General features: G+C 38.8%; 1 protein-coding gene across 3 annotated transcripts in view; it reads left to right on the top strand.

Moving 5' to 3' along the window:
- Window positions 1–18319, top strand: part of mettl15 (methyltransferase 15, mitochondrial 12S rRNA N4-cytidine) — a 91510-nt gene that overhangs the window by 47296 nt on the left and 25895 nt on the right. For all 3 annotated transcript variants that reach the window (XR_014534974.1, XM_083550043.1, XM_083550042.1), the window contains exon 3: window positions 5791–5927. Coding sequence is in view for 2 of the 3 variants with exons in the window: in XM_083550043.1 (XP_083406169.1) it covers window positions 5791–5927 (137 nt within the window). In the remaining variant the exon portion in view is untranslated. The remainder of the gene's footprint in view (window positions 1–5790; window positions 5928–18319) is intronic.

Below are 18319 nucleotides of genomic sequence, written 5' to 3'. Positions count from 1 at the left end.
ATTCTTAAATTGTCCTGTCAAAATAGGAGGTGATGATGAAGCCAGCAACTGGATGTGACGTGGTTTTCTGGTTGCTATGGACACTGCGCAGTAAGGGCAGTCTGACCTCACGTAGAGAAGCATAATGAACAGCACATATGTTTATTGCATTAGTCGGCTCCGAAGTTAGTTTATTCACGAGATGGGAGAAAACCGGAGCAAGGATCAAGGAAATGAAATGAGAAGCATCTATCACACAGCTTCAGAGTGTCGTATACTCTGACTTTCAATTGCCAAGAATTTAACTTCCTCAGATGTTTGTTTAACAGCTGCAAATAAAAGAAGGAGCGACATGTGAACCTATACACAAGAGCGCTCAGTGCAGCGCTTCAAATACTTGCGGCTTTTACGATTAAATAAAAAAAATCATGCCACATGACATCCTTTTGCACAGTCCCTGCAGTGTGTAGACAATTACAGAAGGACATGTATCTATTTAGAAGTGACTAATTACCTCGTCTTTGGAGTGAAACTTTCAGTTTTTGCCTGGAAGGATATTTTTTCTTGTTTCAGAAGTTAATCACTATATGATTGCAAAAAGGCACAAACTTAGTTTTGTAGTTCTTGATTATTTTCTATGAACAGCAGGCCTGCAGAATGGGATTGCTATTACAACAGAAGTTAGCAGTTATTCCAAGCAGTTATTTAAAGTTTTGAAGGATTAAACATCGAAAGAATATAGAGCAGGAGACCGCAATCACCGCAGCTTTAACAGTTTTATACAAGTGAGGGGGAAACGTAGTTCACATCTTAGTGACGAAAAAGATGATTACCGTAATTTCCGGACTATTAAGCGCACCCAAATATAAGACGCACCCACTGAATCTGACAAAGATTTTTATTTTGAACATAAATAAGCCGCAGGTGTCTACACTGAAACTAATGAACTTTACACAGGCTTTAATGAAAGACAGTGTCTGTTACACGACTTGTATCTAAACAGTAGCCTACCAAGAAAGTCATTGTTTACTCTCTTCCTCCTTCCTTTCACAACTATTTCTCTTGAGAGTTTTTCTTTTGGCATCGTTTTGCTTTTAAAAATCACCATCGGTGAAGCTTTTCTCCCGATGCCGTGCAGCTCAGAACACAGGTGAAGTGCGTTTTTTCATGCCCAGTTGTTTTCAGCGTGACGAATGATTCGCATTTTCTGTTGACATTCCGAGTAAACGGCAGGTCAAACGTCAGAGGAACCTCATCCATATTTATGATGTGGTGCGGCCCGATTCAGTGGGAGCGCATCTGATTTAATATAAAGAGTTTCATTGGTTCACCTGAACCCGTTCGGCAATTTCATTGGTCTAATGTTATGGGGCTCAGGTTTTTGGCTTGAAGCTTGTGAAACCAGGAAAAACCCAGGAAAATGAGCTGCTTCATTGTTTTAGCCACGGGTTTCAAAGCGTGGAAAAAAAGTAGCGGCTTATAGTCTGGAAAGTACGGTATCTTTCCTGTCTAGTACCCAATAAGACTATAACAACAAATGTAATAAGTATAAAAATACAAATGTATTTGACGTTTTTTTTCCTCTTATCCTTAAAATAAGATGGAAAACATAATATTTGGGTGCTACAGAATCGGGTGGTCTTATGTCATTTCTCCTTTCTGGATATAAAGCTAATATTGGTGCTCTGAATATCAAAAGTTCTCAGTACTGATCTAGTATTAAACTTTTCACAGGCTGCATTTAGACATAACATTAAAGCAGACTAAATATCAACATCCCTCCTGGGTGTTTTGATCTGATGGATCGTTATTTACACTTTCGGTTGCTTTCATAGGTCCTCCTGAGTGCATTTCCAGCGATTATTGTGTGAACAACTGCATAGTCATTGTTTTCAAAAAACCAATGTCATTTATTTGGATATTCTTTATGGTCTATAAAGACAGAGAGAAAGTGGAAAAAGGAAAGGCATGTCATTAATAAATAAGACTGTCCTATGTTCACAACCTTTATTTACAACCCGTTCATCCTGAACAATACACTCAGTTCTGTTTTCTTTCTTTCTTTTTCTTTCTTTTTATTTTTTGTAGCCTATTTGTATACTGTTTGTATACTGTTATGTTCTCTTTCTCTACAATCTGGTGTCACTTAGACACGCTGGTGTCAGGATGGGATTCTTTTTTTTTGCTTCTGGTTCCTCTAAAAGTTTCTTCCTCATGTTGTCTCAGGTTTTTTTTCCTTGGCCATGTTGCCTCCAGCTTATTTATTGGTATCTACATTTTTTTTTAATATCTTTGTAAGGCAGCTTTGTGACATTGTCTATTAAAAACATTATGCATAGATTAGCACTGTTGTGGAGTGAGTTGGAATTTTAATGATGTTTGAATGAGACCAGACTCAGACGTATAATAAAAAAGAGAGGAGAAAAAGTGCATTTAAAAGATTTAATTTGAAGCACAGTGAAACTGCATTGAGTGGAATTTAAAATAAATTAATTTTCATTGATTTTGCTACAGCATGTAACAGTCATAGCACAAATGCAATTGCAGTTAAGCATTTTTGTTACAAGGGCAAATCCAAACTGAGTTTTATAATCTTCAGGTCTTGTGAGCTCAAGATCAGGAGCAGAGTAACACCGAACAAAGGCTCGGCATTGACAGGCTGTAAACTACTTCACGCTCGAACAAAGAGGGTTCGAATACACAAACTAATTAAAGAGCAATCTGCAAACGTGTGAACAATCAGAAAACATGATGATGACAACCACTGACAGGATATGGGTGAAGACAAGACTCGAATCAAAACACACGTCAATTTGTAAAAACACAGAACAACACAGAAGCTTATCCTTAGCCCAGTGGGCTGAGAGAATCGCCAAAACAACACCTCTCATGAGGGAGAAATTCCTGACAGTAACTTGTTTTTTCCTGCACCTTTGTTTAACTAGCTTCTAAGATGATCTTAGATTTTGGCAGAAGATATATAGTGTTCTCCATGGTGTTGGTGCAGTACATTATAGATAAGTGAAAACGATGCTGTACAGGATATGCACTGTCAGATTGTAGCACAGATTACACAATATATATATATGCTGTGCAAGTGATCCAGTGCTGTACGTATGACTGGTTACTGTGTTTCTATACACTATATCAGGGGTCACCAAACTTTTTGAAACTGAGAGCTACTTCTTCGGTACCGATTAATGTGAAGGGCTCCCAGTTTAATACACACTTCTAAAATAACAAGTTTTGCATATCAATATGCAAAACTTTATTTATATAACTTATATAAACTTAAATAACTTTAAACCAACCGGGCGACTCATGTGGTCCATGCGGGAGCCCACGGGCACCATATTGGTGACCCCTGCACTACATGATTGCTGAATGTTTTACAGACAACCTACAATTGCACCCACATGTGGTTCTTCCCCAATATTGTTGCCTTTAAAAGTGCACATAGAATATTTAAATTTGCTATAGCATTTGAATATTTTCTTAAATTAAACTAAAAGGCCCAAATAGGTTTAAACATAACGGTGCTGCTGTGCACAAAGCGAGGAAGACATGATTGGAGTGAAAGACCTCCAGTGTCCTGCAGAATGCCCCAACCTCTATCACAAATTTGGGATGAACTGGAACTTAGACTTCTGAGTCCCTTCTGGACCTTCTCACCCTACATGAATACCTGATCTCACTAATGTTCTTGTGGCTGAATTAACATAAATCCCTATAGACACACCCCAAATCTGATAGAAATCATGAATCATGTGATGGTTAAGTATCCACCTACATTTGAAAATATGACGTATGTTATTGGCAGAATTTAGTCACAGCCTAATTCTGTATATTTTCCCATAATGCCACATATGACAATAAAATCTAAAGTTGATATTTAAAGAAACTTTTGTTGTTTGATAAAGTATACTCAAATATTAACAGTAGTCAAAAGCAGATTCCTATAGAGAATGACTTACTTGTAAGCATGGATTAACTCATGATGTTAATGTTATTTGAGTAGAGTAGATGACGACTTTTACATTAATTCTGCTTGTATGTAAGGCAGGTTTATCGCTACTCAACCCTGATTACTATCGATGCATCAGGACACATTAGTGTTCACACTACAAATGTTATGCGACCATATGCATGGCCACCTCTGAAAATGGTTTGATAAATCTGATGTATGTCCCCAAGACACGTTTGACCCACGTCCACTTGTACTTAGTGCCGTCCATCTGTATTTGGATCACTTGAGACAATTGTTATGATTTGAGCAGGGACAGGAGGGTGTCGGAGCCACTGTTGCCAAGTTATGCAAAAGGTGATGCAAAACAGGCATCATGGCAGCATACTTAGGACAATTTGTTCCTGTGCATTACCCACGAAGAGTCAGTCACTACATGAACAGATCTGTACACCCTGACCAGAACAATCCGTTCAGTAACTTACAGGCCTCCGTCACAGACACAACACCAAATCATCCCCAAGTCAAGGTTTAGCCGAGGGAGACATCAGGAGTCTGGAGGGAAAACCAAGCCTATTGTAAATATGTGTTCCTCTACAGGGATTTTACTTTTCAGTGTCATTATATTTGCTGGAGTGTCTCTGTAGCATGAGGTTTACAGGTAGTGCAAATGCATACAGGAGTATCTCTTTAAACCCACCAAAGCTTTTTCAGCAGGAGAGACCATGACTCATACATTGACTTTTTCGGAGAAGAAAAGAGGACAGCATGTCTGGAGTGTTTGAGTGCGAAAGAGAAAAGCGATAAAATGGGTAAATGCACGAATGCGGTTTGTAACCTTTTAGAGTGAGCTTTTCACACGAGCGTCCACAGCACAGAGTTGGTCATCGGCACATTTCAGATCACTTGTGAGATCAGAGCAACATGCCCCTCTGAAGCACACCTACATCTCCACTTATAACGATTGTAAACATCATTTTGTGATTTTAGGAAAAACATTTTAAGTTTAGTTGTGCTCCTTTTGGGTTTTTTGGTTGCTTTTTTTTTTTTTTTTTATTGCAACCACTTGAACAGGATTTACCCAGGGATACTTCCACTTTACCAAAATGGAATTCACTTAATCAAATTCAAAATGGACACAGAGATCAATAAAAACCAATATCTATTAAAAACACTCATTGAGTTTACTCACTAATGACATGCCTTTGTCTGTGATACCTTTGAACCTATTCTCAGTGCTTGAAATATGGGTCGTTATTAGGCAACATGAGTTAGAGGGTTGTAATTGTGAGTAGGACAAGCTTTTCTAACCTTAACCCCAATGAACCCCATTGGCAAGGTTTCCACTTATTTCTGGCCATCTAGTTTGTTCTTGTAGAAATTATTGATTGAAATCAACATCACAGAGGGGCCTAAATACTGTGTATAAAATTCAGTCCAGTGTTCAAGACAAGTCCATCACTGCATACATACATAGTATTAATATATGTATTGTAGCATACTGTAACCGCATACTGATTTATTTCTAGATCCGACTTTACCCAGACCAGGGCTAGGACTTTTTTTTCTTTGAATTAAAGCCTTTAATGATGTTAAGATTACAAATCACATGTATTTTGTAACCACTTATACCATTAAACCACTTATTATGGTAAGAATTTGTTGGTTGAGGCTGTATTTCCATTGTTCCTCTAAAATGTTAGATGTCACAGGAGGACATTGCTATTGTTAGTGCAGTTACAATGGTGTTTGATAGATGTCATAGTGATTATAAACATGATTGGATTTACGGCTCTACCGTTACCCCACTTTACATTTCACTGATTGTCCCTTTTACCTTGACACAGGTTGTCTTAGATATGACTTTTGGGGGTGGAGGTCACAGCAAGGCCATCCTGAGATCGGTGCCAGGTGTGACCTTGGTGGCTGTGGACCGCGATCCTGTGGCATTTGGCTTTGCGCAGCAACTAGCAGAGGAATACCCGTGAGTTTTTTTTTTTTTTTGTTGTTGTTGTTGTTGTTGACTTCCCATTAGATAAGTTTTACTGGTTGATATGGCATCTTCTATTAGCTTAGTCTTGAAATGTCATATTTTAGACACATGTTATCATTGTAGTTATCTATATTAAAATAAGCCATAATTCTTCTTTTTTTTTTTCTTTTTTTTTTAAACATATGTTGAGACCTGCACTTCCATCTTGTATATGCTGAACAATCACATTGCTGCGACTGTGAGAGCTTTGAGATCTTCTGCTAGTTTGAGAAATGCTGAGGATTTGATTAAAAGCCGAGCCGGTAAGACCGGAGCTGCTGTTTGTGTATTCGACATTGGCATTGCATTTATCTTCTTTACTGAACATAGACAGACCATAAGTCTTTTGCTTGTCTTCACACCCACCCAGAGTCTTCTTCCATCTTCTGTGTATATTACTTAACTAGCAGCCAGGGTTGCTGTGTTTGCAGAGATTCAGAAACCCCACTCACACCCACGCTCAGTAGAGAAGCCCCGATGCCTCATTTGTCAATGTGGGCCTAAGGCTTCAGTGACAGGGAGAGACGTTGCCACCCACGCAGGTTCTCCCTGCTTTCAGCTCGGGGGAAAGGATGATGATGATGGGAGAGAGAGAGAGAGAGAGAGAGAGAGAGAGAGAGAGGAGAGGGAGCTGAAGGGAAGAGAGCTGGCAAGAGAGAAATAGTGGTTAATAAAGGGGAGACAAGAAAGAGAAGGCGTTCAGCCTCGTGCAGGCGAGGGAGTATATGAGGGTGGATGGAAATGAGATGTTCCTGATTCTGCAGCGTGGGTAGAGAGCCTTCTCTTACGTCGATGCTGGGGAAACCTGTCTCAGGGGAACTGCTGCAGCTACAGGAACACGTGAAACAAGCAGGTGGGAGGGGGGAGAGATGAGAGAATATTATGACAAGGTGTTCCATCAGCAGCTATGTATACCGTGACAATTGGGCCTCAGACTCCCACTCGTGCAAGGAGTGAGAGGAGCTGAAGAAAACTAGCAACTCGCAAATGTACGCAGGCCTGTTTTACACAGCCCACACACCCCAGTGTTCCTCTTCTCTTCTCTTCTCTTCTCCTTCTCTTCTCTTCTCTTCTCTTCTCACTATTATCTTCTCACTATTATCTTCTCTTCTTTTTTTTACTCTATTGTCTTTCATTCCTCTTTCCTTAGGTTCCTTATTTTTTCTTGACACCCCCTCATATTTTCTTAGACTTTCACCTTTTTTTTTCTTTTTTCCTTTTTATTTCCCTTTTCCTTTTCTTTCCTTTCTTTTCTTTTTCATTTCCCTTTTCTTTTCTTTTCTTTTCTTTTCTTTTCTTTTCTTTTCTTTTCTTTTCACAATTCCATTCACTTCCCTATATCTCTTATTTTGTCCTTTTCCCATTCATTCTGTCTCTTCTTCCTCCTTTCCCTTTCCCCCTTCATCCCTGTTTATCCCCTTTATCCATACATTCCCCCAAAATAATAAAAAAAAATTTACATTACCTTAATCTCTCTTCATTTTTTCTTTTTCGTTTTGCCTCTTTCTCCTTCCATGTACCTTTCTTACCTTCTCCTCTTTTCTTCTCTCTGTTAGCATGCCCTGTTCTGTCCACACTCACTTCAATTCATCCAGGACAAAGCATCCTTACTGAGATTTGTACAGCTTGATAGATTTTTGACCACATGGTTATATTTTTCTTACTCTTAATTAGACTTAAAAGCACTTCTCACACACACACACACACACACACACACACACACACACACACACACACACACACACACACACACACACACGTCAGAAATGACAGTACCTTCTGTCTCGAGCCTTTTAAGCAGTTACTAAGGTACTGTGTGTGTGTGTGTGTGTGTGTGTGTGTGTGTATACTTGTGTGTGTGTATACTTGTGTGTGTGTTATGGCCACGTAATGTTTTCGTATACGTGATGAATACACGGCACATACCCAATATAACTAATGTAGCTTCTGAATAAATACAGCAACAAGGCTTATACTAGTGCTTCCTGGTTTGAAATGAAATAAAGCCTTTTCTAGCAGCTCAGATTTTCAAGGTTGGAAAAAAAAAGGAACTTGTTAGAAGAGTTCAATGTTCTAACAATCAAACCAGTGTCAGACACGCTCTCTATAAAGGCAGTGCACCCCGGCTCTTTTGTGAAATGGCTTTGTCTGCACGCGCGCTCGTGATTGTGCGTGTCGGGTCTGTATGTGCCTGACAGGACTTGTTCTGTAGTTATTTTTTGCCAGCATTCCCCTGTTGAAAGCAGTCAATCAGCATCTCGTCTTTGACTGCAGTGACGTCGGTGCGGTGTCCAAGCAGGGCAGTAAAGGGAAAGATGCTTCATGCTCGATTTGCTTAAGGAAAAGCATGTCTGTCACCACACACACACACACACACAAACATACACACACACGGGTAAAGCTATGCAGTGGTATGCGTTCGGCATGCTTGTCGAAGCGGACATTTCTACTCGCACATATTTTATTAATGAGTAATAATCCTATAGCAGGCTCGCCGCATACAGTGTACACACAACGTATTCGGTTTGCCGTCCACGAGCAAACATCTCTAATCCCCTTCTCTCTGTGCTCTCGCTGGCTGCGAAACGACAAATGAATTTGAGGACAACATTTATGGATTGCTGTTGTTCAGGTGGTCAGGGGTCACGTTGTATTATGCAAGCAGGAAATTGTTGCTTTTCAATTATTCAAAGTGGACACTTAAGCATGCATCCGGCTTAACAGCTTAAAACGAAAAGCTTCTTTTGTCATTTTTTATTTTAGACTTATTCTTAGGTCGGTTTCGGGCAGTGGTGGACAATTACGAAGTCAATGTAATTCATTATTGTACTTAAGTAGCTTTTTTGCGTATCTGTACTTTACTGCAGTATTTTAATTTGAGGAGACGTTAACTTCACTACATTTCAAAGTTAAATACAGTGGAACGTTTGATTGCGAACTTAATTTGTTCCGAAAAAAGCTCGCAATGCAATATATTCGTAATGCAAAACGACTTTTCCTATAGGAAATCATGTAAACTCAGATAATCCGTTCCACACACACCCAAAAAAAATATTCATATAAAGATAATTTTTAGTTGTATTTTTAAATAAAACAGGGTCCCTGGTGGTCTAGTGGTTAGGATGCGGCGCTCTCACCGCTGCGGCCCGGGTTCGATCCCCGGTCAGGGAACCGACCCCAGCCATTAGGGTTGCACAAGCCTTAGTGCCGGTCCCGGCACTTAGTGCTTAGTACCGGTCCCGGGGAGGGTTGCGTTAGGAAGGGCATCCAGCGTAAAAACATGTGCCAAATCAAACATGCTAATGGTCCGCTGTGGCGACCCCTAATGGGAGAAGCAACAAAGTCTTTCAAAGTCATTGCTGGCATGAGGGAGACAAGGGGGAGGAGGGTTATTGCTTGGAAGGTGAATTTCCTTCCATTAAAATACATGTGGTCTCAATTCTATAGTAAACAGTACGCGGGTGCGAATGCAAGAAGACGAATACGCGGGAAGCTGACCTGAGCTCCCATTGTTTTACGCAGTAAGAGAGAAAGAACCATCGTCTCAGTTGAGCGAGAAAAAAAATGAACAAAATTTTAAATTTGTTTTGATGCTAGTTGGTATCTACTTATCATTAACATACAGTTCAGCATCAGTATAACAGCAAGCAGAATATTTTGGGAGTAATAAATGAAGAAGGAAACTCCTGAGTAGAACTTGGCAGAATCTAACTTGTAATTTTACCGTATTTTCCGGACTATAAGCCGCTACTTTTTTCCCACGCTTTGAACCCTGCGGCTTAAACAATGACAGTGGCTAATTTATGGATTTTTCCTGAGTTTTTCCCGGTTTCACAAACTTCAAGCCAAAAAACTGAAATTGCCGAACGGGTTTAGGTGAACCAATGAAACTCTTTATTTTAAATCAGATGCGCTCCCACTGAATCGTGCCGCACCACATCATAAATATGGATGATGTTCCTCTGACGTTTGACCTGCCGCTCACTCGGACTGTCTACAGGAAAGACGAATCATTCGTCACGCTGAAAACAACCGGGCATGAAAAAACGCACTTCACCTGTGTTCTGAGCTGCACGGCATCGGGAGAAAAGCTTCACTGATAGTGATTTTTAAACGCACGACGATGCCAAAAGAAAAACTCCCGAAAGAAATAGTTGTGAAAGGAAGGAGGAAGACAGTGAACAATGACTTTCTTGATAGGCTACTGTTTAGATACAAGCCGTGTAATAGACACTGTCTTTCATTAAAGCCTGTGTAAAGTTCATTAGTTTCAATGTAGGCTTATATACAGGTGCGGCTTATTTATGTTTAAAATAAAAATCTTTTCAGTGGGTGCGGCTTATATTTGGGTGCGCTTAATAGTCCGGAAATTACGGTAGTTAAAAAAAATGAAGGTTTTTGGGCTCATGATAATTTAAATGGAAATTATTCAGTGTTTCACTCATATTGTTCTATTAATAGACTGGTGTGATAAGAGTAACATTAGAGTCTTTGCACATAAACTGAGTTGATAAAGAAAGAGTCTTGTGACAAAAATGATAATAGGAACATTATAGCTGTAATAAATCATAGTACTTTGGAAGGCAAACTGAAAGTTTAAAGGGGGCACTTTTATTTTTACTGGCGTCATATTTTAACCTACTGTATCTTTACTTTAACCCAAATGCATGGTTTGTGTACTTTGTTTGCCACTGGTTATGGGTGACGTGGTGTACTGCTTTGCAAATTAATTTAAATGTAAATTCACAATTTAATGTATTTCTTATTGTTTGGGCTGGATAGTGGGGTGCTGGGTTTTTGGTGGGTAAAGGTGTTTGACTTGTCACATGTACGTTACAGCTCAGTGAAATTCTTTCTTCGCATTTCGAAGTAATGTCAGGAAGCTGGGGTCGGAGCACAATGACAGCCATGGTAAAACTTTCAGAGGTGTAATGGCCTTGTTCGCGGGCTCCAGAGTGGCAGCTTGGTGATAGTGGGGCTTGAACCCCCAACCTTTCAATCAGTTACCCAAAATCTTAACCAATGAGCTAACATCTTTCCCTTGAGGTAGCTCAGCTCGAGAGAAACATTGATTTGAGTTTTCAGAAATGCCGAAATCACGAAATTGACCTTTTATCAAGATGATAAACTAAAGAACAAGTCATTTCTATAATGTATTTTAGAATGTGTGCTTCTTTCATGATGCCAGAGAAATCTGTGTTTTTTTTTCTGACATTGTGAGATAACCATTTCTGAGCATTTGTGCAGTTGTTTCAGGTTGGGGAACATAATGGACGGTCGCAGAACCTCAGTGCATGTTTGAGTTTCTAAAACATGCCCAGGAGAGGGATTTGTTTAATGCTTCATGTATTTAATAGAATTGCAATTGGCTGAATCAAGCGCAAATGATAGTCTGTAAAAACAATCAACATTTTATACATATTTCCAATGCACTGCATCTATTCTAACAGATCCTCTACCTGGTGAGGTCATTATACATGAGTGACATCTTAAAATGTGGAACTAGGGATAAACATGCTATGTGTGAATACAACTGATAGGAAAATAACCCAATTATTTAGGGACCAAATGCAGTCAGTGGTGGATTAAGTACATAAACCATGTGGTTGAGTAAAAGTAGAGATCCATTCTGTAAAATATGACTCCAGAAACAGTAAAAGTTCTCCCTTTAAACCTCACTTGAGTAAAAGTACAAAAGTATTTGCCTTCAAATGTACTTAAGTATTCAAAGTACTATGATTTATTATGGCTATAATTTTCCTATTATAATGTTCATATTATCATTTTTGATACAAGACTCTTTGCTTAATCTACTCAGTTTATATGAAAAGACACTAATAGAATGATATTAATGGGTCAAACACATTGATATTTATTAAAATTATCATGAGCCCAAAACTTTCTTTTCATCTTAAAAAAATCATGCAAATAAGATTCTTTCATTATTTATTCCTCTCATGTTTTGCTTGCTGTTGAACTGTTTTCAACTTTATCTCAGTGTGCAAAGAGACGTTGCTGTTTTCTACTGCCAGAACCAGTGTGGGATCCATTCAGGCGAGATGCATTCTGGTCCAACTGTGCACCTTTTTCTTTAAATGACATCAGCAATGTGGGTTGCACAATTATAAATAGACGAGTCCTTTAAAGCAATTAAAGTGCTTTATTTGGAGCACACGTGCATGCAATGGCATATGTTCTTACAAACACGCATTCTCGATCTCCAATGGTATTTGCGCGTTTAATGATCTAAAAGCTTACATGAGACTGAGAAGTTCATCATTTCTGGTTAATGTGCAAGGGCTTTGCTTATTCTTGATAATTTTGCGTGTTACCAGAGCTGTGAAGAGATGTCGAGACGTTGGCGCTGAACCTGACGCTAAAATAAAACGGAAAGGAAACACTCTAGTAGTGTAGGAAAGCCATGGACATGTCAATGCTGAAAGGACTCTTAAAAAGCTACAGCATCAGTGACCTTTGCTTGTTGCACTGTCGGTGACACATGGGTTTTTGATAATGTTGATAATGGATGCATTATGGGTGAATAAAGAGAAAGTCGCCTTTTGAAAGTCAGCAGCTTTGCTCCCGCCGATTACATGTGCGTCATTTACTCGATCTGTACGAGTTTCAGTCAGAGTTTGGGGGCTCGCAGGTGTTTTTGATGTTGGGTAGCAGACAAAAGCGCCCATTGCCGTGCTGCCCACTCTCTCTGTACCACTGTGAGTTGTGACACGCTGCCTCCCACTCCTGCTGGGTTGCTAGGCACTCTTGTCATTCCCAGGTATTGCGCAAAGCATTGATACCCAATAGGATCTATAAAGAGCCACAGGATCTGCACGTATATCTGTCAGTGAGCTGAGCTTTCTCAATAAAAAAGGCAGGACTTCAGAAAAATCTTCTAAAAACCTCTGGAAAGTTCTGCAATTGGTTGGAGACTTTGCAATAGTTCAGCAAGCTAGCTACAGAGACAGCTCGTAAAATGACAATTGAATCTTCTGGACTATATTTGGATGAAAATGTAAATAATACTAATTCTAATGCAATCTACTACAAAGTTTTTCATGTGGATTGACAAGCAATGCCCAGCTTTGAAAGGTTTCTGTGCACTAAATCTCAGTATAATCTCTGATCATAATCAAGCAGTTCTGAGAGTAGATATTGTAAAAGACATGTAGGCAGTTACTCAGTTATCTTTCCTCTACATCGTTCATGCAATCTGCAATCAAATTCAAGTATGTTTCAATATTGTATTAGAAAATCCCCACATTTTGAATTCGGTTTTCATGCCAGGAAAGTTCTGTGTATTCGGAGTTGGGTTATGCATATGCTTTTCTCCCACACCCATGTTATGTAACATGCCCATCATTTTTGCACATTCAACTGTTCAAGTTGATCAAATTCAACTAGAGCATACAACTAACATACAAATATCACTACACACAGATATGTATTGTTGTTCATAATAGATATACAATTGCAGACACAATTAACCAACCAGCCATAACATCAGATTACTGACACGTGAAGTAAATAACATTGATTATCTAATTACATTTGCACCCTTCGGTCAGTTCCTGAAGTTGATGTGAAATAGAATAGGGAATATGTTTTTGCTTTTATAGGGTTTTCCTAGTGTGGCATGGATAGCATCTATGTGCCATGGTTAGCACCCATTAGTGATATATATATATATATATATATACACACTGTATATCTCTCAAATGATCTGCTCAAAAGTTAATGTTAGCTATCCTGTATTAATGCGCTGAATGCCATTGCCCCTGTTTCCAGTTCACCGGTAGTTTTTACCTGGACCACTTTTGAAAGATACGAACATCTGCATCCTGGAAACATCCACCAAGATCTGCTGCTTTGTAGAAGCTCTGTTCAGGTCATCTTACCATCCTCATTTGCTTTGCACAGATCTTTACATGTGCCTATTTTTCCTGATTCAAACTTATCACCTTTAAAAACTGACTGTTGTGTATAAACTACACCTTGATAGGTGCCACAGATAAACAATGCCATTCACTTAACCTGTCATTGTGTGTGTGTGAAATTCTTTATTTAAACATCACAGCAAAGCATTTTGTATAAAATCTCAACCAATTCTTTGTCATTCCATAATTCTGTGATTTCAGAACTATACAAAAATATACATTTTCCCTGCATCACTAGCCAGCTCTCATTTAAACACTGTTATTTATATCACGTGTTTCTGAATAAAACTGACGTTCTGAACTAATCATTTAAGGAATAGAACACTACCAAGTCACATGTTGCCATGGTCACTAGTACAGTGAAAAAGTGTGGATTTTATGACTACTGGCTGTGTGTGTGCGTACACACGTTTCGGCCTCTCACATTGTCAAATTAATTACATCCAGCCATTTATCAAATATCTCACATAATGTCATTTGGCATAATGCCTGCATAGACGTGTCATAAACACTAGGCTTTAACAGCCATGACAGTGTGTGTCACGACAAGCTGTGTCGTTGTCATCAGACATTTAGACGCCATCATCTTCAATCAGTGACAACAGAACAAACTTTATATGCTTAAAATACATGTCCTGTAATATAATACTGGCATTTTGTACTACGCTTGATCACAATGAGTAATGACTTAATTATTCAATTCGTTAATAAAATCGGTTTGCGTGATCCGGAAAACTTTGCAAAGCAATTGAGGTGCATGACAAGTACATAGCATTTCCTTTTTTTAATACTGTTTAATCATCAGTGTGAATGTGTCGTGCCAACTGCTTTGTGTTTATTAGAGAACAGTACAGGGTGCTGGGGCTGGATGTAAGCCTGGGGATTCTCTTTTTTCCCCAATTTAATCAGTGGTTTTTTTTTTCTTCGTTTTTTTTCTCAGTTATTGATCTGCCAGTTGCAGGGCATTTCACGAGGTTTCCTTCCTTGGGTAAAATGAGCAATAGCTGCATAGCAGGTTGATTTTTATTTGATTTATTTATTTTCCTACCTCCCCACACTATCTATCTTTTGAGCTATGAAATAGACCCCAGGTGAAATGTCTTATTTTACTTCAATTAACAATTGATATAAATGGTGCTTTAGTTTACATGCAGCATGCAGATTTTGTTAGATTAATTAGCACAAATAGTCCTTTTTTCCAGTAGTTGGCATGAGGCAGGTTTTACTTAGTATAATAAAAATAGTAATAATAATAATAATAATAACAACTCACCTTGGTGTGGGGAATTTATCGATGCCTGGCACACAAAGTGACACAACTTAATGGCCATAAAGGTACTCGCAAATTTACATTTACATTGATTCATTTGGTAGATGTTTTGGTACAGAGTGACTTTCAGTTGAGGAATACAACAAGCGATTTATCACAAAATGGCAATAATCATGAGAAGTGCCCATTATACAAGGTTTCAGTCATCGTTCAAAATACAGTCGAGCTACGATGATTCGAGTTACGATTTTTCGATCTTGCGATGACGATAGCGATACGGCAAAATTGTAAAAATAGGTTGTTTTGGCAGCAGACAAATGTAGCAGCGTATGCTTCGCCCTCTACTCGTGAACCAGGCGCTTATTTATGCACCCGCTACTACTTACATATATACTGCATAGTTTATTCATTACAGTACTGCAGATTGCTCAGTTTTGCTAAATTATGTACTTTCATTTGTTAAAGTATGCACAGATTACAGTACACTATTTAATACTGATTACCATTCCTTAAGATTTCTGGGTAGGCTAGGCCATGTCTCCACCTGTGATATTTACAGTTTACGATGGAGTCACTATCTGTAGTAAAAGTTAGGACAGTAAAGGATCAAAGATGATTAGAGGCAGATAGATGTTAACTAAAAGTTGTTTCTTGAAGATTGAAGACCGGATGGAGATTTTATTCAGGGCAAAATTTGACCTGACAGAGGAACATGGCTTATATTTAGTCAAAATGTTCATTAGACCCTCCCCAACAAGTTTGCCCAATTTTATAACTTTTTACCAGACAGTTCTGGCGTGGCCAATCTAAAAATACGACAAGGTAGAATAATAAAAGTGACACAATATAGGGATTTGAGTATATGTGTTTAAAAATTCACCTAAAAGAAATTACAGAAAAATGCCTGACTCTAACTTACCACAACACCTGCGGTTTTAGTTGAAAATAAGGCTTTAGGCTCATGATAATTTGAATAGATATTAATCAGTGTTTGACTCATTAATATCATTCTATGAATAGGCTGGTGTGATAAGAGTAACCTTAGGGTTTTATTACATGAACTTAGTTGATTAAACAAGAGTCTTGTGACAAAAATTATAATAGGAACATTATAGTCGTAATAAATCATAGTACTTTTTAAACATATGAAAGCAAATACTTTTATACTTTTACTCAAGTGAAAATTTAAAGGGAGCACTTTTACTGAAGCAATATTTTACCATGTGTATCTCTACTTTATTCAAGTACTATATATACAAGTGCTAGTATTAATAACGATTGAACATCAGGACACACTAGAAAAACAATGTCAGCTAAATTTTTGTCACAAATACACAATTAGATCTTGCTTATTGCACAGGTGTCTTCTTTTACAGTAACATCATTATGCACTAAATTCCCTAGAAGACGATGCACTAATTGCTGATGGTTTGTGTGGCTTTGTTCTTGTAGGTGTTCAATGTTTACACAACTATGGTCAAAACCACTGAAATTCCAACTTAGCGTTTTATTTGGAATAATGCTTCTGATGTTTGTCTGATTACCGATTTGTAGATTAAAATGCAAATCTTTTAAAGGTATTTTTTGTGTTTGAACCATTTGAAGGGGTCTGTCACGAGGCATGCCATAATGCATCCGTTTTCCGATAAATCGTTCAAGCAGAGCATTTATAAAGGTTCCATTGCTCGCTGACAATTTCAATCTATTATTATCAAAGTTCAAAGTTCTTGTAGGCTTTAAGAAAACCACTATTGGTTCTCTGTTGTGTCATGCTAAAGTGATTACCCACTCCACATCATTTGAGGATTTTCACAGACACCAAAAGTTATCTACCTAATAGAGGTTAGAGCCTTGAGATTCTTTTTTTTTTTTTTTTTTTTTTTTTAAAACCTCAGGCCATGGTGGAAACCCTTAAAACTGTCTCGTGATAATCTCATAACCCTTTATTCTGGGAATGATGTCTGAGCCTAGCTAGTGTTCTTATTGTTTGACCAATTGGGGTTTTATATGAAGAGATAAAACCCGGTGAAGGAAAAGGCATTAAAGCTATCAGATCAGGGGCTTAGGATGCAGGGAGAAGCTTGGCACCTCTGAGGCCTTAAATTTTCTGTGTATTGTCAATGAAAAGGGTAGAGGTGGCTGCCCAAGCACTTATTTTCTATCTCTCCGAACCCACTGATCCATGGTGGGTCCCATTGTGAGCCTGTGTGGGTGAGCAGGAAAATGCCTCGCTATAGATTATCTGACAAATTAATGAGAGAAATGGTGGGAGAGAGTAGCGAGGAAAGCCCTGGCTGTGGGTGCAGACTTGCCCTTGATCTTTCAAGCTGGCTCGTGGGCGTGCAGGCACCGGGACTGCATGGTCTAATGGGTAGAGCCCCCGGATAAAACGTGTGGGAGAGAAGGAGGACTTTTGCTCATGCCAAACAGAGAGGAGGTTTCTTTCCTCTGTCACTCCCCTCTCTCACATTTTGCGTCATGGCTCGAGTGTTTGGCAAGAAGGCAAAGGATCTCTTGGTGTGCTATGTGATGGGGATCATTGCCTGATCAAAACATGATTGCCATGAGGTAAGACACAATTCCTCCCTGGTTTTGTGCAGAGATTCTCCTACTTCTTCTCCTGTTTCTTTTACTGAGCTGTGTTATCTGTTTACAAGGGTCATGCTTCATTTGCACAACAACCTACAAAATGTCACATGAAAAATGTATGGTGTCTCATCAGTCAGACAGAAGTTCAGCGAGAGGGAATGACCGAGACAGGAGAAGCAATCACAGTACAGTAAATTCACTCTTACTGTATTTTTAGATTGTAAGACTCTTCTAAGAAACTTCTAATTTGAGTATATTTCCTAACCAACCTGCTTGAAGTTTATAAGGTAGTGCAAACAAAAAGAATTTCGATCTGTAACAATCGGAATGATTGAAGATGCCAGCGTTGCCTTCTAATTTCCATTACCGTCTCTAGCAACACACACGTTAAAGTGTGTGCAAGCATTGATTCATAGTGCGTGTTGGCGTGTGCCGAATTAACTTGTATGCTGCAGCAAATCTCTTTCCCCCACTCTATCTCTCTTTTTCTTCATGTCTCCAAGGTGATAAACAAATGGACTGTTACCTTCCCTGTGGGATACATATTA

This window comes from Silurus aristotelis (assembly GCF_946808225.1).
Source record: "Silurus aristotelis genome assembly, chromosome: 9".
In the NCBI taxonomy this organism is placed as follows: domain Eukaryota; kingdom Metazoa; phylum Chordata; class Actinopteri; order Siluriformes; family Siluridae; genus Silurus; species Silurus aristotelis.
The sequence above is the reverse complement of the archived record's forward strand: the minus strand, read 5'-3'. Positions and strand labels throughout refer to the sequence as shown.